Below are 26,564 nucleotides of genomic sequence, written 5' to 3' on the forward strand. Positions count from 1 at the left end.
GACGCGACGGTCTCTATTTCGGTCCAATTGACCGTTCGATTTGGCTGCAGAATCGAAATCGGGTTCGATTATCGTTCAAGTTTCAAACGCTCTGCGAAATACTTCTATTAAACATCGGTGATCGTCATTCGGCGAATTGCTGCCGTTACGAGCGCAGTTTTATTCCGTGCACCAATGCAGAAACCAGTATATATAGGTAGATACTTTATTTCTATACTTTCGAAACGAGAGATTCGGCTCTCTAATAGCCGCGGTCGGCTTTGAGTATCGAGAACGCCATACTGATTGTGAGAGCGAAAATTTCCAAGGCAATGGGAGCGTCGGGCAAAGCGAATTGGGAGACTGGCCAACATGGATGGAAGGAATGCATTTGATGCATTTGCGTAAGATCCAATCTTCAAACAGTATAAATGCGTTTTCTATTTTCTAATGAAGGAACTGTCGAAATTGTTCCGATGTTGATTGGGCTTTAGATATGTTGTAAAACCTACAAAAAGATGTTAAACTTACATATATTTTTATATTTGCTTATATCTCAAGGTTTAGGGGTTGAAATAATCCATCAGAAATCCATCCATAAATATATATAAGTTTCCAGAATAAATAATACATCCATTTTTTTTGTATTTAGCAAATATCTTCAAAATTATAAAATATATCAAAAAAACGAACAGCGCGATCTATTCACATTTTTACATCTTTTACACTATATTTTATTTTATATTCGTTTTAAATCATATAATAAATCGAAATACATCGAAATTTTAATAGGTTGCATTTTTTGTTCGTTTTCACATTTAAAGTATTATTCTATCTTTATCTTTTGATTGATTATCGAATAAAATTCCGACAAAGTTATCTGATCAATATATTCAAAATCTCTGTCATGTGACAAAAATGCAGCAATGAAATACCTGTCTAATGCCTTCAGCATGAAAATGAACGCAATAGAGTTATGTAAAACATAGATTTTAGTTGAGTATGATTGCTATTTTGCTGTGTCATTTTGGTTTTTGTAATTTTTTTCTAATAACGCATATATAATATTTTTTTAAGCGCATCACCAACATAAGAATACCTTCGCGTACCATGGGTTGGTCATTTTTATTCTAACTGTTGTCAGATACATAGAGTGTAATTTATGGTTTGCAATAAAAAAAAGAGTTCTGCTTTGTAAAACCAAAAAATGATATAAAGTTTTTTTCATAAAACTTCTTTTCAAGAAAATTGGTTTTAAAAATTCATCAAATATGCATACGACTGAATATAATTTGATTATCATAGCAGTCTATTATTGATTGATGTCTTTATCCGTATAAGAAAAGAATAATCATTTTCTTTTTAGTTACAGCATGAATTATGCTGCACCTTATCTAATCTTAATTTATACTAAATCAAATTAAAATCTTTAATATGCACAATTGCTAAAATAGATAATGAATAATAAAAGATTATTAAATATTGTAACTTGTGAGGTATAAAATAATATTAAATAATAATATTAATTTTGATGAAAATTTCAATATATAACAATAAAAATAATTTAGTTTATATAACTGTAAGTTCTTTTCCATTTTATCCACCACTGTGAAAATAATTCATGAGAGAAACGGAAAAGCTGGAGAGGATCAACGTTCACCGGATAGGACAGTTGGCATCCGGTAGTCCAAGGATTTGCCGAAATTTAATTTCATATGAGAATGAATTTGTTTCCCACTTTCTCTCGTCATATACGACGTCATCGTATAGTGTCGAGGTGTGTGCTTCTTTATAAAAGACGTGGCATGCGGGTGCGCCGGGATTAGGTTTACTTTGTCGCGAAAGTGGAAATCAATGATGGGACCCGATAATTGAAAGATAAGGTCGTCGAAGCAACTCGTTATTTCTGTAGGTAAACAAGACGAGAGAAAACGAGAATTTCTCTGGGTGTGAGAAATGAAATATCGTGAGATTTAACGGTACTCCGTGATCCTGTTCTATAGTATCGCACAAATAACTATATAATATTATATTACTGGCTGCTATTATTATGCATATTATTTTTAAATAGCTAAATGTGCTATTATGCAATATCATATTTAATGTTAAAGAGGCAGTACAATTCTTGTAACAATGTAAAGAATATTTTATATTTATATTCAAATCGATTCTTGTTAAAATTTTTATATTAATAATTTAACATTAATTTGACGTAATATATTTCTATTATTAGAACATTTTGTATTGATATTTAACATTTCTTCGCGTTAAAATGACATGAATAAGTGAACAGAAAATAATGCATTTTGTTACGAATAGTTTAAGATAAAATATAAATAAATAAAATGTTAACATATAATAAATATTAATTTTATTGAAGTGTGTTAATGTTACATATTATAAATGTTAACTTTACTGAAAAAATATGCTTTTACAATTTGCTTACAAATTGTTAGTGTTAAGTTTTCGCATGGGATAAACTGAAACATCGGCTGCATGATTTTTTTTTCATAAATTTTAACAGAAACACTATTAACTAAATATAACGTCAAATAAATATCCTTAAATGGATTTTCACCGACAAAGAAATTTAATACCAAAAATGTTTGAATAAAGTTATATACTTTATTGAAACATATTTGACATTAAATGTTTCTCTACAATAAGTCATTACGCGTGGAAATTCGTGTGCACCCCCAGGTAGGAAGAGGAAAATGTGGTAGAAGTCGCTTCGCGTGGAAGTCATGCGCCCCTAACTTCATTCGAACATGTTTGGTATTAAACTTCTTTGTCGATAAAAATTCATTCATTTGACACTATTTAGAGTATTTCTGTCAAAATTCATGACAATCGGTAGTCAACGTGTTTTTACTCCAATTTATCTATATGATGCTTATGCTGTTATTGCTCGTCTATTTACTAATTTAAATCATTTCATACATCAAAAACGAGATATTAAAGATTTTATATATAATATGAGTCAAAACATTCTCTACTTAGATTGAAATATCAAAGAGATTAGTGAGGATAATTGCTAGTGTCTCGCGATCTTCCACACTGTGTAACGATTTAGTTACGCAAATTTGACTGGCATTCAATTATTCGAGAATCTATTCGATGTACCTTTCTCGTTCTTAGCACCACTGCTGTCGCTATCCCATTAGGATACACACTCAACCTTTTCTACCAGTCTCTCGCACCATCGACACTTCCCTGCCATCGTGCCTCACCTTCCTTTCTCTTACACTCGTTTCTACCTTTTAACATAGTTTTCTCGAGAATAGAATTTACAGAGTATGAAAGAAGGGGTGTTTAACCCCCGGGCACTTTATTCGCCTTAGTATTTTCACTGGTACGATGAAATTTATTGTGTAGCTATTCAAAATTACATCGCTTGGATTCAATATGTACTTCTCATACATCTATTTTCTATTATATCTACAATATGCGTTTTCTCTTTCAATTTTAAATATCCGAGGGTAATGGGAAGGGTTCGTTTCAATTTTGGTACATCAATTACTTCAGAGATAAGCAACTGAAAGTAGAGAATTGGGTTTTAGGAAGGAAGAAAGGAACTAAGCGAAAACTAGAAAATGGAGTAGAAAGAAATGGGCGAGAACACGTGGAAGCAAATTTTTACCTCGTATGGTTACTCTTTTCTTTTTCCTTTTTTTATTCCGCGTCATTAATCATGGTCAAAATTCTTTTTTTTAAATAACGTTTTGACCAAGAGAGAGAGAGAGAGAGAGTTAAGAATCAACTTTAATAAGATACTTTAAACATTTGTTTAAAGAATGTATTCTTGTCTCATATTTATTTAAAATATTTTATTGCTCCCTTTTGCGGGAGATATTGCCTTAGGCAAGATCGGTGGCTGATTCAGTTAGGGTTACCTATAGAATATGCGATAAAAAAAATAGAGGTTTTCATTTAAAAAATTCAAGGTGATCTCGACTTGACTTTGGCAACACACACCACTCAAGATCAAACTTATAAGTTTTCAGTAAAGAGATTTTTTACAATCTATAACTTTTTTTGTTTGAAACATCTATTTATAAAACTTATGTTTTTTGAGATATTTCGAGGTCCGACCTTTTTGGAACACTCTGTCTATCACAGCGATGTAACAACATGCTTCCTAGGTCCATTTGCCAAAAATGATTTTTAGTGTTCCTGACACTCTTTGAAAGTTTGTCGGTTGAATCTCCGAATACCCTGTATATATTATACAGGGTCTTCCATGAGGAAATTAAAAAATTAATCTATACAAGATATACATATTATATTGTACATATTTTTACATTAAATATTAAATATTTCGTAACATATTCATTTTTTGGTAACTATACCTTAATACTTTTGCATAGTTACTATGTATTTTCTTTAAACCAATTAATTCGTCTCATTATTCTGCATAAAAGTAATAAGGTATAGTTAACAAAAAATTAATAGTGCTTACGAGATACGAGTATAGTATTTCATATTTCATGTCAAAATGTGCCAAAATAAAATATAAAATATTTAATGAAGTACTCATTTTTCGGTTTTCTCTCACGGAACATTCTTTATAATACATATATAATATACAGATGTTACATACAATTCAGTATATATGTATAATATACGCATTGCATATTATGTATAATTCCCAATAAATATTTCGCAACTTGGTTAGAATCAAAATTTGTTAGCAGTAAAACAATCAAAATTGTAGAAAGAAGTTTTAATTTAAACTTCACAAAAAATATCAAAGGACCACGCTCGTGAAGTACTGTAGTTTCTCGAAATATGTCAAAAAAAAAAAAAAAAAGAGAAACGTTAATGCCATCATCGCAATTTCCGATTGACGTAATTTCTTAAAATACACTGTTCTCACTATAACCGGAAACAATTTTTTTCGCCTGAAGATATATTTTAACGAGTGCGGGACGTAATGAAAAAGCTCGGCGCGTCCATCGGGCGTGTTCACAACGAAAGCGGGACTCGGCACTTTTAATAACGCAAAGCCAGTTTGCGTTTACCGGAGTTTGCTTAATGCTTAATTACGTGGACTTCTTTGTTGATTAGATTGTTGTCCCTGCGACTGCGTCGTCGGCGTTGTCATTATGAGAATTCGTTAATTATTTCTCAACGTACCGCAAGCGTGAACTTTTCCCAGCGTTATTGTTAATCCAATTTCTTTCTGGTTGTTTTACGGTATCAGGAGTCTCATTTAATTTAGGATCAAAGAATTAAGATTTTAATGCTGGGACGAGGACGCGCACTAAATTTGCCAGCGTCTACTTCTTGAGCAAGTAGAATTTAGAGAAGTGTGAAATACAATGTATACTCTAAATTTATATATATATATATATATATATATATATTGTATAATAATAATTTAATCTGTATCATAATTTGACAGTTAATTAACTCAACAGATAAGTCATTCATAGAATTAAATATCTGGTTATAGTATATGTTATTAAGAACACGACATTAAAGGTATCCCAGCAATAATTATTAAAAAATATGCTTTCCAGTACATAGTTCTCTTTATTGGGTAAAACAAGCTGATACGTGTAAAAACCGCGTAGCGTTACTGTACAATAATACCAAATGATCATCTCACATTACGCTTCTGAAATATACGTGTTTACGAACATATACTATCTGCATATATATATGTGTGATCAAATTAAGTTAATGGACGATGAGATCGGGCTCCTCGACGTGCCCATGTTAAATATTAGCAGAAGTAGAGTGACCTGGCTGTTTCGTTAGTTTGCGTTTTCTTAACATGATACAGAGCGTGCTGGAGCGTCGTAGCGACGCCAGGAAGCAACGAGTTGCGAATACGTTTAAGGTACTACATACGCCTACGCGCCAACATCCGCGCGAATCTCTTCTTTCCGACCTCTCTCAGAGTTTCTCTCTACTAACTCCAGAAGTTTCATCTTGCGAAGTTTCGACAAGAGACGTGGCAATTGCGGTTAAATTCTTAAGTAACGCCTTCAGTTTAATCTCGGGCTTAAGGCTAGCTCCGTCAAAGTATTTAAGAACGCTGCTTTTATCAACTTAATTAATAATTTGTCAAATTCTTCTTGAATCCTACTTATTGACTAATAAAAGAAAAAAGGTATCGAGAAAGTAGTACAGAGAAGTGTAACATGTGTAATTATTTATACATAAAATACTGTCGCTTATTGCTTTTAGCTGCTCCGATCTTTGATTAATGTAAAATCAACTTTTCATATTAAATATCGTCGACAATTTAATGTAATTTGCATTTACGTTAATATGATTAATTTCAAATATAGCTTTTATGCGCATATAAAGGTTGTACTTCGATTTATTGTTTCAGGCAACGCGTTTTGGGGATATTGCTCAGTTCAACACGCGACTCTTGATTAATTAATTGAGTAATTATTCAATCAAAATTACAGATCGGATTATATCGATGGTCAAAACGCAGTGACCAAACTAATGGTGAATTTAATATGTAAATTCCAAAGCTACTAGGCAAATCGCGATCCATCGATTTAACAATACAAACGAGTAGTTAAATTGATTAATAAATCAAAATGTTATTTTAAATATCATTACTTCGAACTATTATTATACATTTTGGATGCATCCCCATACATGTCTAAGATATCAATCCAAATATTCCATATTTGTATATAAAAAACGTAATAATAATAATACTTTCCAGTAGATTCTTTAATCTTTCATACTTTTCATTTGCAAATTGAATGCATTTTCAACAACTGATTATTTTCTTAGTAGTTAAACTATCTTACAAAAAACTATCTTACGTGAAAAATATAAATAATATAAACTAGTAACAATGTGCCTTATTAGCAGTTAAATTATGATTAAATATTATTAATGGAATGTAAGTATCGCTTACATTATATTTCAATAATTAATGAGTAAAGGCCTTCACGTGTTGATCGACCGACAATTTATAGTGACTGACAAGCAGCGCACTGTACCTATCGCTTAATGCCCCTCGCATCTAATATATTGCGGTCTGCACGTGACAGATCCATGGTTTCCGATAATGCTGCGGTTAAGAATCGATAATTATCTCCTTATCCAAATTAAGAGAGTCAAATATTAGATTACTTTTAGCGATAAAATTTTCATGAATAACATTTAATTGAAGTTTTAATTATAATGTACATATAAAAAATTTATATATAAATGGAAACATATATTAATAGAAACTAATTTTTAGTTTAATTTAAATATTTGATCATGTGCAAATTGTTATTACGTACTATTAAATATTGAAGGATTAAATTTAAATTCTTTTTTTAATTTAAGCTTTTATTTACTATATATATATATAATATAATTACTATCTCATTACTATCTCAGATTGTGACATCTGAAACAATAAAATACGTTAATACGCAATAAAAATTCTTGCAAAATATATTAATATAGAAAAATGTTTCAATAAAATAACAATATAATTGAAAAACTGCGTTCGTAAAATGAATCAAAAACTCTCCTTTCGCTTTGGTAATTAATAAATATTGTTAATTAATTAATAATCATATAACTGGAAATGAATTATGCATGTCCAAAAACAAAATGCCAAATTAATATATAAAAATAAATATAATTTAATACCAAAACAAAGAGATAACTTTCAGTATATTTTATATTAAGTCCATTCTACCGATTGCAAAATATTATTTTATTAAACAAATTTTTCTATTCAAACATAATATGCAAGAACTTTTATTGTAGATTTTCTCACTTCTGACGTCATAATCTGAAATAGCAGTAATGAGTGAATAGGAATTTTAAATAACATTTTATTATTTTAAACTTTCATATGTGTATTATTTTAATACAAAACAGGAAGTTAAAAAAATAGCTATATCCAATTAATCTATTTCTATGGCTGGTCAAATAACTTGGTTTCAAAGTAAACAATGTTCACATATTAACGTATATACACTAATTAACCAATAAACTAAATTTAAATAAAAAATACATTATGTTAAATTGTTTAACTACATTGTTTTAATTAAAATAATAACAAAAATTATTAATTATATGGAAATTACTGATTATATGTAAAATTTAGTCTCGGTAAAGTTTAATTTAATTTTCATACATGATTTAACTTGTAATGAACAAAAGATGTCACAGACACAAAGTTCAATAATGGATAATTTTTCAGTGTATCTAGGGTGACCAGATCTGATGTAGGTATAAACTAGGACATTCTTGATTGAAAAGTAATACAAAAGTAGAACACTGAAATTTAAAAATAGGACAAAAAAGAAGACACTTTAGGCTCAATTATAATACAAAATAAGTATATTTAGTATAAAATAAGTATATTTAAATTTAAAAGTAGAAAAGAAAAAAGGGTAATTAAAAATTAAAAAATATTATACATTTTGCATGCGTATACATAAATGTATAATATATGTTTTTTTCATATGTAATTCTTAGATTTTCCACAACAGATTCAACGTACATTGAATCGTTTTAAGAAATATAAATAATAAATGATAAAGAATGTTATTAAAAATTTTTATGATTATTAATAACAGTCTTATTTACTTGATTATTTTAACAGTAATAATAATTACTAATATTTTTGGAAGAATATACGATGTTTAATTTGTATTTTGATATGCAATGCCGCGTTTATGAAGTGGATGCAATATTCTATTTTCCATATAATACCGCATTGTGATGGACGTTTGAGAGCATTAGAATAAAAAGTCGAGTACGGTTGGTTTTCAATTCAAGCGGTGCGACGCAATGGATCAATGACGTACGTGTCACAATAAGCGCAGATTAATGACGTCAAGGTCCCAGTTCAACCCACCTATCCATACTAAAGGGTAAGATTTCAAAAAGATGTGTGTGTGTGTGTGTGTGTGTGTGTGTGTGTGGTGTATGTGTGTGTGCGCGCGCGCGTGCACGTATAATATAAGTATGTGATTTCAATCCCCGTTCATCATTTTGATGTTTTCAATATTTTAATTGATATTAGACTATATAGAAAAATACTGTTACTTAATTATGATATAACTGACATTTTAATTGTGTTGTACATTGTTATTAATTTGTCCACAAAATTTACTTCTTTTTTTTGAATTTCGACAAAATGGATAAATGTTTACGAAAATAAAAATTTGCTAACAGAATATTATGGCAAATTGACTATATAAGAAACTGCCTTCTTTGTAAGTATTTAAATGATTCCTGATTTAAAACGTTCCGTTTAAATAATTACAAAGTGATAGATTCTGCTCTATCTAATCTACTTCCGTTAGCAATCTGCTGTTTGGATTACGTTGACAGACGTTTCTCTTCTAGTCGAGTATAAACTTAATGCGGGTGCTGCAGTTGACATCAATTTACCGTAATATTGTGTTCGAATTCGCTAACAAACTATTAATGTATTGATAACATTTTGCCTCGTATTTTGTTTACTAAAAATTTCAAGAAAACTACGGATTAACATTTGATTTAATGTTGTGTGAAAGAAGAGAACGTTCTACCCCAAAGAAAATCTCGTCGGAGCAGGCGAACGAGAATGCCGCGTAAAGCAAGGGATCCAGATCAGGAGTGGGACGGAATAGGTTTTACTATTGCAAAAAACGCGGGTTTATATATGTTACAAAATTGTTGCTCGTACTCGATTTGTTCCGTATTGGTTGGCAATGCCCACCGATCGACACTCGAGTGGGGGAGATGTCGATCGGTGGTGCTCGGTCGCGGTCGGCGAATTTCGGCGAAAACGGCGGTTGTCACCTGAAATTTATTTTTGTTTGGTATAAAAAAAATATACGAGCCTTCATCGCTGACATCGGGGACCAAAGTGTGGCATCCGGCTAGTTTTCCGGACAGGAACGATGCGTTCCGGGACGCATCGTTACAATTGTTTGACAGTCATACTCAAAAACTGTGAAATGCGTCACGATCTTATCGATAAAAATCTTTGTTCATTTGTTACAACAAAAACAAAGTTATTTTCCCGAAAAATAAGTTTGAATCATAATTTTGCAATTTTAATTTTAATGTGCAATTTTGACGTAATTGATTGTAGAGAGAGAGAGAAATAAAAGTACGTTCTTTTTATATTTCTTTTTTCTTTTATTTCCGTTCTTTTTCTGCAAACAACTCAAAAATGATAATTTTTTTAGTTATGTTGTAGCAAGTAAGCGATTTAGGTAATGTAAACAAATTTTACTCACCAAGCACTCGCCACTTATGCACACGTCCGTGCCCTCCATGTAACATTTTGTGCCGTCCTCCACCTTATCCGCTAGTTGTACCACTATCGTCTCGTCGCTGTCGAATAGCAGGCTATCCGTAGAATCGCGCGGCACCGTCTTCTCGCCCGATGGCAGTTCCTGCCGCGACCGTGTAACGCTATTCTCGAGGGTCTGCTCACCGCGGCAGATCAAAGCGCATGGCCTAGTCGGGTCGTAATGGGGATACCATTTGAGCAGTTGCCCGCTGTATGGCACATTGTTGAAGGCGGCGCATTGTACCGCGCGAAAGTCGCTCGATTTCTCGCAGGGCTGAAATCACAGAAAAGAGAGAATCCGTTGTCAGGCGCGGGCTCATTAAACGCCTCTACGACGTCGTTACGTTGCTACAAGTGCTTTCGAGAAACCCATCGCTTCGCAGCAACGAGCGATCCTAAATTTTTAACATCAGGACTAAATTGTTCACGAAGATCCTATTCTTGTATTGTATTTCACAGATAATTTGGTATCTCGATTTGGCAATCTATTTCTTCCGAGTAAAAGTTCAACGATAAATATCATCAGATGTATTTTTATATTCCTTATACCATTAGAATTCTGCACTAGAACTTTCTTGTTTTTGTTAAATATCAAACATATACCTATCTCAATTTAAGTTTTAAAATATTAGTTTAGCCACAGAAAACAGGTCTAATAATAAAATAATGTAAACTGTGAATAAGGTGGGTTAAATCAGATTTTACAGTTTATAAATGAAAAGAAGATAATTCACCAGCAGTGTTCTACAGGACATCAACATCGTAAAATAAACTAAGAACGTATAAGAAACATATAAGAAACGTAGTCCACATATAAGAAACAGATACTTTTTCAGTATAAAAAGCTCTATAAGAAACATCTACTATTTTTTGTTGAGACACAAAACGTTGATGAAAATTTGTTATGTCTTCTCAATTTCAGAAATAGAACTTGGCAATATTTCTGAAATAATTCTTATGAGATCTCAATAACGATAATTTTAATTCTAAATTCTCTTGCCGCCTTTTGCGGAAGTTCTTTCAAATTTCGATGACAAAAAGAATGCTTTCTCGCCACAGTGTAATTCAACGTAATATACAGTAAAAGTATTTTGTATGAGTTCACGTCGAAGTCACTGCATGGAGAACAAAGTTTCCCCAATTCTGGGGATAGCTAATTAGAGCAAAATCATATTCCATTTATACTTCTCAAACTCGAGCTTGAGATATGGAATCCAAAGTGAAGGATCGACGCGACGCCTGAGAGCCGGAAGTTACCATCGCAAAAGTGCCCGCTAATTATCGTTATAATTAACCATTCTATAGTTGGACCGCGATATCTCCGGGGTATTTCTATCGACATTTTCGCCTCTGCGAATTTACCTCACTTTTCGTAAAGTTAACGAAGAGTGTAAGTTCGCTATAGAGAACCATTCATTATCTTTCAACCTCTTGATTTTTTACTTATCTTATTCACATCGTGTTTTCCGTTTCTCGTCACTGTGACAAGGGAATAATTTTCGAAATTCGATTCATCGATATTTAAACATATAACAAAACAACATATCATTTTACTAATTATTTTAGTATTCCGTATAAAACTATCATGTTCGTTAACACAACTGTAAGAATATTCATCATCATTATTATTCTTATTGTTGTAGTGATATAATACCTATGATCAAATAAAAATTGTATTTACGTAATGTTAATGTAATATAATGTAAATAATTTTTGAACTATAAAGTGAAACACGCAGTTTATATATAATTACGTATATAATTAGTGACGAATTATTTTAAGGGCTAGTTCCATAATTCATAGTTAACTCTTAAGCCAAGGTTTAGAAAGAGATAAGTTGAATCTCAGTTAAGTGTTAACTTGTTTAAATTGTAAAAAAAAGGTCTAATTAAATAAGATTTAATTAAATAAGATCTAATTAAATAAGAAAATTGTTATATTTCTAAATTCCTGTATCGGTCAAAAATTTTAGTGTTTAAATATTTGTATCCATATCTGATTCTGTGAACTGCGCGCCGAACTCTTTTTCGGTCTTGAAACAGTAATGAGCAGAAGCACAGTAGTAATATCACTTATTAAACTGACAAGCAGTTTGATAATTTTTAATGTTACTAAGCATCTTTGTAAGAATACCTATATTTAAATCCTGGCTAAGGCATTATTTTTCGCAATAAAACTACTTGTAGATTTAAAATTCATATTTTATAAAGATTTTTTATTTATATCTTTGAAAAGAGACAAAGAAACAGAATGTTATGTTCTCGTATGTATTATTCTCGTATATGTGTGTTGCTTCAGATTACGTTGGAATATATGTAGATCATGTTGGAGTAAATAATCGCGATTAACTTCGCTTTTCAATGAGAGAATTAATTGCGGTCAGTTACATGCAGGAGCAAACTTTTGGTATAAACAACGTGCCGAGTCGCATTACGCTGCGCTGTGTATGATAATAATTATTTGTGGCGTCACACGACGCGTCAATTCTGTCCACGGTAATTATCAAATTCGATGGAAAATATGTAGGTGCGAAATACGCATAACGTGCCGACCACGTGAAATTTACACGTATACGGTTCAATATGACCGTTCGCGACAGCTCCGGCCGTGCGACACGGACGGCGAGGATAATGTAGCTAAACATTCGCCGCTACCATTGTTAGGAACAGTGTTTGTTGTAATGAATTTGCCGGCAGCGCAGTAATTAATTAGCGCAGATCGGCCAACCGCAGAGCTCAGTTTCAATTGGGTCGACGTATATTTCGGCGGTATGCTGAGTTTACGAGAAGCATATTGCAATCGTTCCTATAAGAAATCTACTTATAATGATGTAACAAATTATTTTCGCGAAAGCAGAGTTAACGTGACGCTTAATCACCCTCTAGTAACGTATTTATTGCTATTTTAACTTTTCAGAGTATTTAATTTTACCTCTTGATTTAAGACATCTGTCAAAGGTAATCGATTGTTCCGTGCAGGGTGGAGCTTTCGTGAATTTAACTTTATAAATTTAATTCATGTTTAATATTCACAATATATGTATTCTTGCAAATTGGGAAATTATGCGACGCAAAGAGAGACGTAGTTGGTAGTTTCAGACTGAAGCTATTACTACTACCACTGTATTTCCCTCAGTCTTGATTACTGCTAGCTCACACGAACGTGACAATTCCGTAACTTGCCGAGTTAGTTCGCTATGTTATAAAGAGATGTTATACTACCTAAAGTAATTTCTTTAATCTGATAATTTCATTTTTGATTAAGAAAGGTAACTTATGTGCGAGTAACATATGTAATCATTCTAAAAGTAATAGCGATAAAAGTAATAACTATAATAATAAAAAAGGGGGATACATTTGTTGTTGTAGCTATACCTACATAGTATGATCTATAAAACAGTTTGAAGAGCTGCGTAGTAAAATACCTACCCTAAAGCGTATAGCAGACCCTCCTCATTGTTATAGTTATCAAATTACACTTTTAGTATGATTACTTATGTTACGTGCGTATAAGTTGTTTTTCTCAATTAAAAATGGAATTATTAAATTAAACGAATTACTTTATAAATATTATATTGGAATATATTATAAATGATAAGGAAGATAAAAGCTAACAAAGAAATAAGTATTTTTATTTTAATTAAATTTGTTTTTATGACAAAATCGTTTTTATTATGCTTCGTGTAATATATTAAAAATATATACGTATCGAGTATACATTTACTGTATCAATAATAAAGTATGACAATAACTTCTGTTATCTAAAATAGAACTCGTCGAACTTTTCGATAGAACTCATCGAGTACTATAAGAAACGCTACTCAGAACTACTCGGTACTCTCAAAAAATTTTCAAAGATTTCCATTATTTTTTTTAAACTTTATTATATTTCAAAAATGTTTTTTATGTATCAAGAACTCTAGGTATTCACAAAATAGTTCTGTTAAGCTGATCAGAACTATGCGACCTTGAATTTCGTTAAAAAGTTAGCACCCCATTTTTAAAAAATGTAAAAAAAATGTTTATTGAGCGGAACTCTTGTTATTAACTATAGGGAACTCTTCGTCTTGTCAAAAGGAAGTGGGAACTCTAATCAGAACTCCTGAGTACTATAGTTGGGGTGCTAACTTAACATACCCAAATTTATTTGAAAAAAATTAAAAATAGTAAATAAAATACACCTCAATACGTTTTTAGCAGGAAAAATTATCTATATATTTTTCTTTTTTCTTTCTTTCCCTTTTTTTTATGAAACAATATTACCAAGCAATTAATCATCTTTTTTTAGAATATACATACGTAGAGTAGCATCATTCCACTATACAAGTGCAGACATGACCTCCGAGCATCTTGAATTCTTAATTTTCTGTCGAATAATTTATTCACAGAAGCTTGGTTGATATGAGATAGCCGGAAGAGGATAAAGGGCGTAGATATTATTATATATTTATTGACACGAGAGTAATAGAAATATGTGTGTGTGTGTGGATATTCTTAAAATATAAATATACTTGAATGTATATTAATAATATGTTAAATATATTCAACAAATTTTCCCGAAAAATTATTTAAATATGATACACGATTACTTATAAACTTTACTTGTAAATTTCTCCAATCATTTTTTCTTTATTTTTTGAAGAAGAGAAAATTAATTTCTAGTTTACATTTAATTGATAATTATAAAAATTACTATTAAACACACTTAAACAAGATGACACAACTGGCAAAGAAGTATGTATTATCATAATGTATCAATGACACGTAAATCTATGTGTAAGTTCTATTTACAATATGACTAATCGTCTTTAGAATCTCCATGAGCGAAATTTTGCATGAGACAAAGAAACTTTATATTGACAAATTTAATATTTCTTCTGATTAATTATAATATGAGTACGTTAGGACATTATGATTATTTTTAAAGGAGGATGTTGAGCTAGAGCTGTTTTATGGCCAAAATGAAAAAGTTCTGAGATGTGCAAATTACATATTATATTATTATAAATGGCTACTCAAGCGGATTCGAATGGTATATCACTTATCTTGGGGGTACATCATGATTATGGGAAAAAATTCGCATACTCGAGATATTAAAAGTATTTAAAAAAAACAATGATGATGCTTTTCATATTTTATTAGAGCTGTGTTCCACTTGACGCTCATAACGCTCACGACCATCATTTGTCTTTCCTTGATAAACAACAAGGGATCTATTTCTTTTTCTACAAGCAACCAAAAAATAACTACTTTTTGAGTTACGTCATTATTATAGCAAATATGATTGGTTAATTTATTACATTCCTTTTTAGAGAACAACATAAGAGTTTAAACAACAGCAGTTTATTTTCACAAAGCAGTAGCATTATTCACACGCTATTTGCGAAGAGACTTAATGAAATTCCTCAATTAAAGCACTGCTAATTATTTCGAAATGCTGTAGAGTATATATAAGTCACATATTATTTTAAACTCGGGAAGGAGATTCGTCGAGTAATTATGCGGTTGGCTTCTCGAAATAACATATACCGAAATCGACTCGCTCCACGGAGTGCAATGCCGAGATGCACCCTTCGCGGAATCGGCTACGAAGTAGAGGAGACCCCGTAGGAAGAAACTCGGCGAAGCGCCGAAATCTGTTGGGAACCGCGGAAGCCACAGTGCGGAGTTCGAGCGCTCCTTAACAAGGAATCTCAACTACTCATTACGCAAAAGCGTTTCTGCATCCAACACTCTTGCGCCGATGGGATACCCATGGGGCATTCGCCAGACGTTTCAGCCGATTACGAAACCCCGTGCACTCCGGGAACAATGGATAATACCTTTCGCGCGACACCGCAGCGACAACTTACTTCGTCCTTAAATTGACGGTACGAAGGTGGATGCGACTCTAACATCAAGTTTTAAGTTCAGCAGAATTAGTTTCGTCTTAATTATATCGGCATTTAAACATGACAACAACAATTGCCGATATCCTAAAACATTTCTTGAAAAAAGCTACTCATTTACTTATTAATCAAGTTTTAGTTATTAACAAAAAAATACTTTATTAAAATAAATATTAATATAATCCCATTGTATCTGTATGACTGGTTTTCTTAAATATTAATTATTATTCTTTTAATTAATTATATATATAATGAACACTAGTCAATTAATATATAGTTAATCAAAATTTCTTTTTACTGGAATTATTTCATCCTATTCTAATTAAAAATAAATACAACTATTAGGATAATTTTTTATTGAATATTATTATACAAAAGACAACACACGATATTGCTTATGCGTCGTTCTATTGCGCTCATTATATATATACATTAATTACACAAATGGTGTTTTGTTGTGCTTACAAGTAATTCAAGAATGCGCGATATGTGCATTGCGTGTATGGTTATACAAATTTCATTATCCGATTTCTAATGTTTACAAAATACCAATTTACCAACGCACCAATCAACCGTCAAATCGAAAGTGCGATGTTTCGTCTGCTTGCTATACGAAGTCAGTGTTTAGTAATTCAAATAGTTGATGAATATTTATTAAATTATATTTATCTGAATATTTTTCGTTCTGCTTCTATATATTAAACGTGTGTATAAAAATTGCGTGGAACCACGAACAGGTGCATGTGCTATTTGTCGCATGCGATCTGTCCGTTTATTTTCATTGATATTATAGTCCATACAAGTCCACACGGACGAATGTTAAAACAACCTATAAATGTTAAATCAAACTATTGTATTTGATTTTTCGAGGAATTTCTTTCTGTGATATTTTGATTTGCGAATTTCAGAACACTGTATATATATGCATAATACAAAATACTGATTGTTATTTATTATATTTCACAATATTTGTTAATAATCTTTCATATAAATTGTTTTATATTAATCCTATATAGCCTGAATTTTTTGTGACTATAAAAAATTTATATAACGTGGAATCAACTAATATTTTATTAATCTCTAAATAAACATTAACAATGGAGAGTAGTTTTAATAACTTTTTTGTTGCAAAAAATCATTAAAGGATTATATATATGTATGATACTAGTCGTATATATAATCTGTAAGAATTGACCAATCAAAATCGATTATTTCCCTCTCATTTAACTAAATTAACAAAATATCAATATAGGATGTGATTTCAATGTCACACAAAACTATAGAGGGTTAATAAAATAATAACTTAAAAAAAATTGTAAATTGTATATCTATTAAAAAAATTATTAATAATAATTCTTTATTTTTATACTAGCAATAAAAAATCTTAAAAAATTATCAAATTAAAAAAAATATATCCTCTTACTATTATCAAATATACGAAATAATACATACAATATTGCATAGATTTTTCAATTTATTCAAACTTTATTTATTCAAATTGAAATTTATCCGTTTAATCGTAGTTACATACATGCCGCAATTTTCATTTCAATGTCCAATTATATTATAAAAGCGTACATATGGAAGCACGCATCAATTTTAATTTATCAATGCTCATTTATTTACCAATAATAATAAACATTGATTGCATTAAAGATGGGCACAATCATTAATAATTTAAACAATGGATTCCACATAAACTTAGTAACAAAGCCATTTTTATTTTTAAATAAGTATGATGTATAGGTATTCACACCTCACTTTTATCGATAAATATGCGTATTATCTATATAATATATATATTCATTCACATAAATAAATATACACACATATTAATTAATATCACTACCATGTTGTTATACATATATTTTGTATGTATATAGTGATATGTATAAAGACTTATTAATTTTAACAAAGCACTCATTTTAATGCGGTTTCTGTTTTAGATGGTTTATTAAAATATAATTAATATATACAAATCTGTCTATGATATAAATATTATAATGTATCATGTTTGATGCGCTACCAACGAATACGTTTGCTGTTCCGTTTATTTTCAACAGGAACGGATTTTGAATAAAGCTTTATTTGTTATACACTTCGCTAAAATATCTTGGGAATAGTCCCTTACTGGGCCGTTTTATCATGGAAAAGGGAGAAGCCTGGAAAAAAGGGCGTAACCGTGGCGTAATGCCGCTATACGCGAAATACATCTCGAAGAAGTAGCACAAATGAGAATGTCGTGAGCCCATTTTCTTCATCTTTCTGCGAAGTGACATCCCCTTGTGGACGGAATAAAGGAAAACATAACGGTAGGTACCTTTTTCCACCGTGTCGACGGTTACGATAACATACCGGCCTTTTCCCCGGATAAGAATTCCGGTAAGGACGAGAGAGCACCGGAAGTACAGAGGCTCGAGGAGGTCGCGAGTGAAATGCTTGCGAAAATAACATTCTGAAACGTGTCTAGGACACGAGGCTATTTTCCCTTCCACAGGGAATAGTATCTCGCGAGACAATGCACGCACTGGGCACTACCATGTTTAATTAAGACTATACCTATTCGCTAAGTGCAAAGTTAAAAACGTGAGAAATAAAGCATAATTGTTGTTTTGACAATTCCTTAAATAATACATCAACAACTTATTTCACAATTATTCGCTTACTATTCGAGCTCAATTTTTCTATATATCGCTCCCTTGCTTCAAAAGTGACATATGTGACTACAAAAATATGATTTTCTAATTATTCTCTCTTAGAAAGGATTTTTGATGACAAGAAAAAAATGTTCATGCAGATGAATATTATTTTATCGCAAGCTTGTGTAGTATAAAAATAGAAAACAATTTTAAAATTATATAGATTGATACAATTCTAATTCTCCTCTCTTGAATAAAATAATAGTAAATTCAGTTGGACCAGTGCATATTAAAGGCGTTGTACACTAATTAATTTAATCTGTGTAAAAGCAAAATACAAATATTTTAAATTATTTATAATAAAATACAAATTTTATTTAACAGCACAATAAAATATATTGAGGATTTCATGGTTTAATCTGGTTTTATTATGTATTTATATTGAACACACATTTTTACACGTTTATGTATGACGGTTTTAATTCACCGAGTGAAGATTGAGTGCATCCAATCGCTATAAGATTAACTTGTCTTGCAAGAGTAATATTAATTTATAGTTATGTTTCTTTACGTTTATAGATAGATAAATCTTTACCCGATATTATAATGCGCAAAGTTGATGTAATAGTATCTGAAATAAAATCAATAAAAGCTGTATCTAATTATTGGAAGAGTATACTGCAGTCTATACGCGATCAGATTAGTTGACCTTTTTATTTCTTTAGCAGCATCTGACAACAGAAGGCGACAATTATATATTGCTATTTCTATCGCTGTTCTTGTTCTTTGTGTTGTGCTGTTGTCTTGCATTGTGTCAAGGGCTTTAATTTGCATACATCTAGTTTATTTCTGTTATATACTTCCTTCTTCTTCCTTGTACTTAATATTTATTCCTTCGAAAACAATGTATGAATGTTATGTCAGTGCTATAAATAAAAACTTTTATCTTATCTAGTTATCTCTATCACTACTAGATGTCAAAATATTCAAAATTAATTTCGACACAACTTTGCGTCGTTTCCTAGTTTTTTCGTTAACCTGGTGCATTTCTGCGTATGCCAATCGTTGCTGGCAGTCATGTGGCATCAACCGGGGAGAGAAAAGGGCGGCATGCAGCTTGATTCCGAATCGCGTCTACGAGCTGCGACTGCTGCGAGGCGGCCTCGGATAGGGAGAAAGAGAAACACAGCGGCGGTAGCTGGCACGTTTCTCGATTATCCGTATTTACGGAAATTCCGTGCACGTTACGCCCGGTAACTTTCGTAACGGATTACTCGACGAAAGTTTCACACCGCGCGCGCGCGTGGAGCGGAAACTTACCCCGATAAACTACACCGCGCGAATCGTCAATGCAGTCAAATGGAGCCTGAGGCGCGCGCGACTCTTCTAACAGCGAGCAAGCCGCGCTTGCGGATTCCACGATCACGCTCAAACATCTAAACCTGTCACTTCGAGTTTCCTGCCTCTTGAGAAGAGAGCCGATTTAATTGAGCACGCCGTATACGCGCGAAAAGGCGGGGACCCTTAAGTACCACGTGAAAATATACCACATTCGCGACAAGGCGCAGGTTACATGTGACTTAATTAATATCCTCTCGAAAATAAATGTGTTGCGCTGCAACCATTATTCTTAACACCAGAAATATGTACCAACGTTTCTTATTCACTAAAAGACCAAACGAATAAATTACTATGAAAATGAAAAAAAGTAAATAAAAATAAAAAGTCAAATATTTTTCAGTATAAAGAATATAATTATTAAAAAGTCAGAGAATTTCAGATGCTATTATTTATTCAATTTCAATACGAAATAGGATATAATATTAATCTAAAAAAATGGAAACGATTAATAAATGATCTTTTAGTACTTCTAGTGTTAAGGCTAAGAGTTCACTCCATTCGTCATTATTATCTCCGAATGTGACGTTGAAAGAGAGAAAACACGCAGTAAAAATTGTTACAAATTGTATTTAAGCAGAAACTTTTCAATTTATTTTGCAAGAATTTTCGTTGTATACTTTTTGACGTTACAAATATTTTGACGTTTGAAATAGTAGTGAGTAAACACAGAAGCCTTAATATTTGTTACCAAATTTAAATCATAAAAGAAAATTTAAAACAAATTCAAACAAGAAATAATCAATCACTTAAAATAATTAACAATAAGTCATGATTATTTGTGGGATAAAAATCTTGAAAGAGATATGTAACATAATTAAAAAAAATTTATTTTAAATATATTCTTTCTGAATATATATTTTTATTTAATTAAATTAATAGTAATATGTATATTTATAGATGCACATTTGATAACAAAGTTTTAATCAGTTGAGATCATTCGTCAAAACTACGCAATTCCCGATTTGTTTCTCATTGCTATATTCACTTAAAATTTAATACGGTAGCGCAGTATGTAATAATTATACAATGCATCTTTTAAACGTATATCATATACATATTGATTTGATGCTGCAATAATATTTGCGATATGCATTATCGTTTTTGTGACCTGAAAGTATAAAAACAGGAATTTAAAACAGAATGGATCGGTTAAAGAGGAAACATGTTTATAGCATCATGTAATTTCATAGAATGAGACTGCAATATTGATCAGAATCAAATGTTTCGTCCTTTTGCGTTTCCAATATTACGTACCAAGTGGTACCTCCGAATACGGATACGATACTCGAATGGAATGTTCTCAAATAATTCATTCTAGATTAAGTCAAACGATATCTTTATAGTTAATTATTTATTCTAGGACATTGTACTTCCGAATATTTTTAATTAAAAATATCCGTCCTATCACATTAATCACGAAATATAAATAATTTAGTATCCTCTATTTATAAAGAGATTTTATATTCTCTGTTTCCAGTACAAATCTCAAGTAAAAATCTATCTTATTTTATCAAATTCGATAAAAACAGTGTCGATGTATAAATAATACATATTTCAACACTCGCAGTCCTAAACTCTAATAAAAAAGCTTAGTGATATACTTTTTTCTCCTTAAATTGCATAATGAAACAATTGTGATAATCCGAGTAACAGATCTTTTAGACAACTGGAATCACCGGTCGCATACGAGTTGGCAGTTCTTCGAATGCGCGCAGAGATTTCCACTGTTTTAATTCCACAGAACCTAAATTTTACTCGATCCTATTCCTGGTTTTATTCAGCTACCGCAGTGCAAACACATCCAACCCCATTTTGAGTCGCGTCGTAGTTTCGCCGAATGTAATATCTGATTCTGTTCAAGATTTTTCTCTTCTTTACTTTTTTACTGCTAAATGATCATACAATCTTGACCTATATATCTATAAGAAAATTATATATATTTATTTGTTAATATACTTTGTTATGGCTATCTATATAAATTAAACAATAGATACATTTTATATAATACAATTTTATCTTTCAATATTATATTAACTATATAATTATAATCGAACAAATTATATATATTTTCTATCTTATTTTAAATATTCTCTTTTTGTCATCTATCAAAAGAATCATATTAGAAAAAGCAGCTCTTTTAAAACAGAGAGAAAGATTTAGATATTATAAAACTTTTGCATCATCAATTAAAATGCTCGACATGAAAACATATATTTATTTCATTATTTTCATAACGAATTCAACGAACACTATTTCTCATGTGCGATATTGAATCGCAGCTTCGTTAGCGATATCGCTCGCTCGGTAGATTTAGGGATTACCGTGGTATATAGATGTTGCAACGTGACGATGTGTAACTCTGGCACTAACCGCGTCGTAATCACGGTTTCGTCAAATTTGCCCTGATTTCGCATAGCCCTCTTCGTCAGGTGCAAGCATCAGATAGCCTTTCGTTACGCAATCGTTATATAACGCACACAGTGCACTGACACGCGTTTATCGGCCGTAAATGCGATTACCAGCAGCGGAATGTAACTTCCCTTTGTTGATACCGACTACCGACTAAAAGTGCATCAAATTTTGCCACAGTTAGCGACCTTTTCGCTTTCACACTACTTCCGCGCTCTCACGCATGAATAAAGCTGGGGGTATTATCTTGTATCTCCCTGGGATTAGACTTGTGTTCTTCGAAACTAAGTTCAATAAAAAATCATTGTAAAAAGTGCAAAGATTTATGATATGTATGTTTCTCGTTTTTTACTCCTGAAGATATAATATTTTTATAAATTACATGATAAAAATAGAATGTTATATACAATATTTTATCAAAAATACGTTAGCAAATTATAATAATCAATAAAAAATTTAATTTCTTAAATATTACTTTAAAAAAATATATTAGTTTTCTGAAAAGTGTTAAATGCTGTTTTTAAAAATAAAAATTTTAATCTTCTATTTAAAGCGAGATCGAGGAATGCTAATATACGTCAAGCTATGCAATGTCATTGAGAATTGCAAATCCTAGACAACATTGAGATGTATGGTTATTAATTAATGAAGCAAAAGGAGAGTTTTTGTTATATTTTTCATCAAATGTGTTGTTTAACATTAAAACATAGCTCCAAAATATATTTTGTATTCTCCAAAAATATACTTTGCAAGAACTTTTTTCTTACGTAGTTTCTCGCTTCTGACGTCACAATCTGAGATAGTAGTGGTAAATGAACAGGATTCTTAAATAATAAAACATTTCACAGCAAACTAACAGGCATACGGTTTGCTAAATATCTTATTTCATCTAAACCAGAGATAGTTTCAGGTTTCTACGCAAAGACCGACACTTACGTTTATCTCTATCGTATCTCGTATGCCACTGTACCTAATCAAAAGACAAGCCTACGTAGTTTAATCTATGCACGCGCTGTAATTTACAATCCGAATTTATAATGCATTACATGGGTACGCTAATTAGTCTAGCCGATCCGAGCGTCGAATTTGACCCAGTTCTGTGCATAGATTGTTATTATCCACTGACGGCATATGATCCTTCAGTGTGTATCCGTTACGTGCACACGTGTATTGTACATATGCACGGTTCTTCCCTATCGGAAACTACACGTGGACAACGGAATGTACTTCCGCAATTATCATTCGTTATATGCGCTTTTAGTGACAAAATTAACACGTTATACAGAACAAGAAAGCTCAATCCTGCAGTCTCCTTTTAAAAGTTTATTAATTATATTAATACTCTCTTTCAGGAAACACTTTTTATTTTAAATAAGAGAAAAAATCCTACTTTCCGGTCACAGGTTGATAATGTTCATATGCAAATTTACAAATACATTTTTCGATCCTATAAACTGCGCAACAATTTGACTTATCGGAATTGAAACGTAATCATAAATTGATTACTATTCTTAATTTTGGTGATTAGATTAGAATAAATTTGATTAAATTGAGATTAAATTTGGTAAACTTTTTAAATTTAGGTAGACTTTGAGTCTATCCCATGAATGATGCAAACTTGACATCAATCTGCGTTTTTCTGCATTTTAGTTATTAAATAACACAATGTCGTATAAAATTTTTGGATACGAGATAGCGTTCTGCTCTTTGGCCACTATCAAATTATTTATTTCTAATAATATCTGTCTCCGTGTCAAGCACGTCTAAAATTTCCTGAGCACGAATCTGACAGTAGAGCATGATAGAGCTAATTGTAACAACCATCACAAATCTCGCGTCTCTGTAACACGCTGTTATCGACTTCACAGTGCTGGTCTACAATAGTAGACAGACAGTTATAAATTATATTACGGACAAGCAAAGTCGTCAGAGTTTGTAGCTGGGGCACATGATGATATATCCGCTTGATTAATAATATGTTCGAGATCAAGCTGTTATTTGGGAATTATTCAGTCAATTTTCGAAAAAATCTTGTATCAAGGATGCAGTCGAATTGTCGCTACGCTTCGAAACATTTTTTGATTGGCCAATTAGTAAAATTCTTTCTTTCCATTAGTCAATTAAATGTTTCGAAGCATTCGTAGCGATAACTCAACCACACCCTAAATGGATCGTACCCAATTTTATTGTTAGTATAGTTTAATTCGTGATTCCAATTATTGTGTAGTTTCAACAACAAATGTTTTCCATTTCGGATGTGCCGACTTCGAAGCAATTTCACATTTGTAGCGAAATTATTATTGTTACATTAATATTAAATATCTACAAATTATATACACACATAAATAGTTTTGATTTAATTAATTTATTACTGTAAATGTTCTATTAAATTTTAATGAATACACAAACAAATGTTATTTGTAACGATTTAAATATCGTAATAACATAACATGGAAAAAACTTGCTATAGTTTATCAGCATCTTTATATTGTATAAATGTTGATAAATAAATTAAAAATATATCACATTTGCAATCAACGTATTAAGCACCGTGGAGTTTTTCGTTCATGGATTGTCTATAAAGAGAGAGAGAGAGATAACGTTTATATTTTTTTTTTAACAATGCATATTTGATACTATTTGTAGATCGTGTTTACGTTTTTAAGAAGCAGTTATGTTTGAATAACTTAGTTGCAGGCACGTCACTACATAAAGACTTTGTTTTCTGTTGTGGTTAAAGCTTTTGTGATTAAAGGTATAGTCATTTCCATGGTAATTCATCTCAGTGAAATTTTTATATTATTTAAGTCATAACTTTTGCATGTAATAAATTCCACAATAAAAATTATATTAAATATTCATTTGAGAATGGTAATGCAAGAACTACCTCTGATAATTGAATTCTGTTTTTGTATTATTCGTTTTTTATGATCCTTCTTAACGGACGGAATAGCTTCATTATTTTAAATAACGCGTACATATTGGATCAATTTAGATATTTATGTTTTTCCTGTTGTATATTCATTTTTATGTCTACAGTTACATTATGTCCATTAATAAATCAATTATGTTTAAAATGTGATTGAGTATGTAAAATATCTTTTTGTAAATTTTCATATCAGTTTAATGTTGAAATTGACGAAATAGTTCTACCTTATACACCCCATCTGTGGAATAAGGACAACACGAAAGATATCTTAAATATAATTCATGTCGCATCTAAAAAAAAAAAATAAAAAAAGAGAGAAGGAAAGCAGTTTCTTTCTTAAATTGTAATTATTTAAAAAATGTGATTTATTATAATAATTTTTCTCTTTTCTACTAACGTTTTTCTATTATATATTTTATATATATAATATATATATATACATATAAATGTATGTATATGTATATCTCTAATTCAATTTATGTTATTAATTCTTAACTTTAAAGACAACCATTTTAAATACTTTTCACATCTCTATAAAAATTAGAATAGTCTACACTTTTTTTCAGACCTACATAAAAATTAAAATTGCAATTTGTTATTGCATGATAATGTTGACGAGATCGTTCTTAAAGCAAATGTAGAGTGAAGCGCGCATACTATGTGGTCATCGAATTAGTACAAAGTTAGCGTTGCTTCAATATCTGAAACTGTATGCACTACTCTGACAGCTTAATTGATTCTCGACTACTATCAGCAAGTTTAAATTTGGCCGAGGAGAAAGTGATATATTAAATAGGAATCAAATCGTTGGAGCCTTAGGGAAGAATTAGTTTTGATATTTTATAAAATATATAAAATATGTAAAAGAGAAGAAAAACGCGTCGCTGCACCGTTTCGCACTTTCGTAAGAAAAGTGAATCCTGAATTAAGTCAAACATACAAAATTATTCAAGAAGGAAGAAAGAAAATTACGTGTGTATTTTAAAATGAGTTATTTACGATAATACTAAAAACAAAGAAAGTTAAGTTAAGCACAAATTGTTTATT

General features: G+C 31.1%; 1 protein-coding gene across 1 annotated transcript in view; it reads right to left on the reverse strand.

Annotated features, from left to right (window-relative positions):
* The window catches only part of nolo (ADAMTS-like no long nerve cord), an 82,432-nt gene that overhangs the window by 32,278 nt on the left and 23,590 nt on the right, over positions 1 to 26,564 (reverse strand). The window contains exon 4 of the mRNA XM_018539628.1: positions 10,197 to 10,526. Coding sequence (XP_018395130.1) covers positions 10,197 to 10,526 — 330 coding nt within the window. The remainder of the gene's footprint in view (positions 1 to 10,196; positions 10,527 to 26,564) is intronic.

This window comes from Cyphomyrmex costatus, unplaced genomic scaffold, assembly GCF_001594065.2.
Source record: "Cyphomyrmex costatus isolate MS0001 unplaced genomic scaffold, Ccosl1.0 scaffold1034, whole genome shotgun sequence".
Taxonomy (NCBI): Eukaryota; Metazoa; Arthropoda; class Insecta; order Hymenoptera; family Formicidae; genus Cyphomyrmex; species Cyphomyrmex costatus.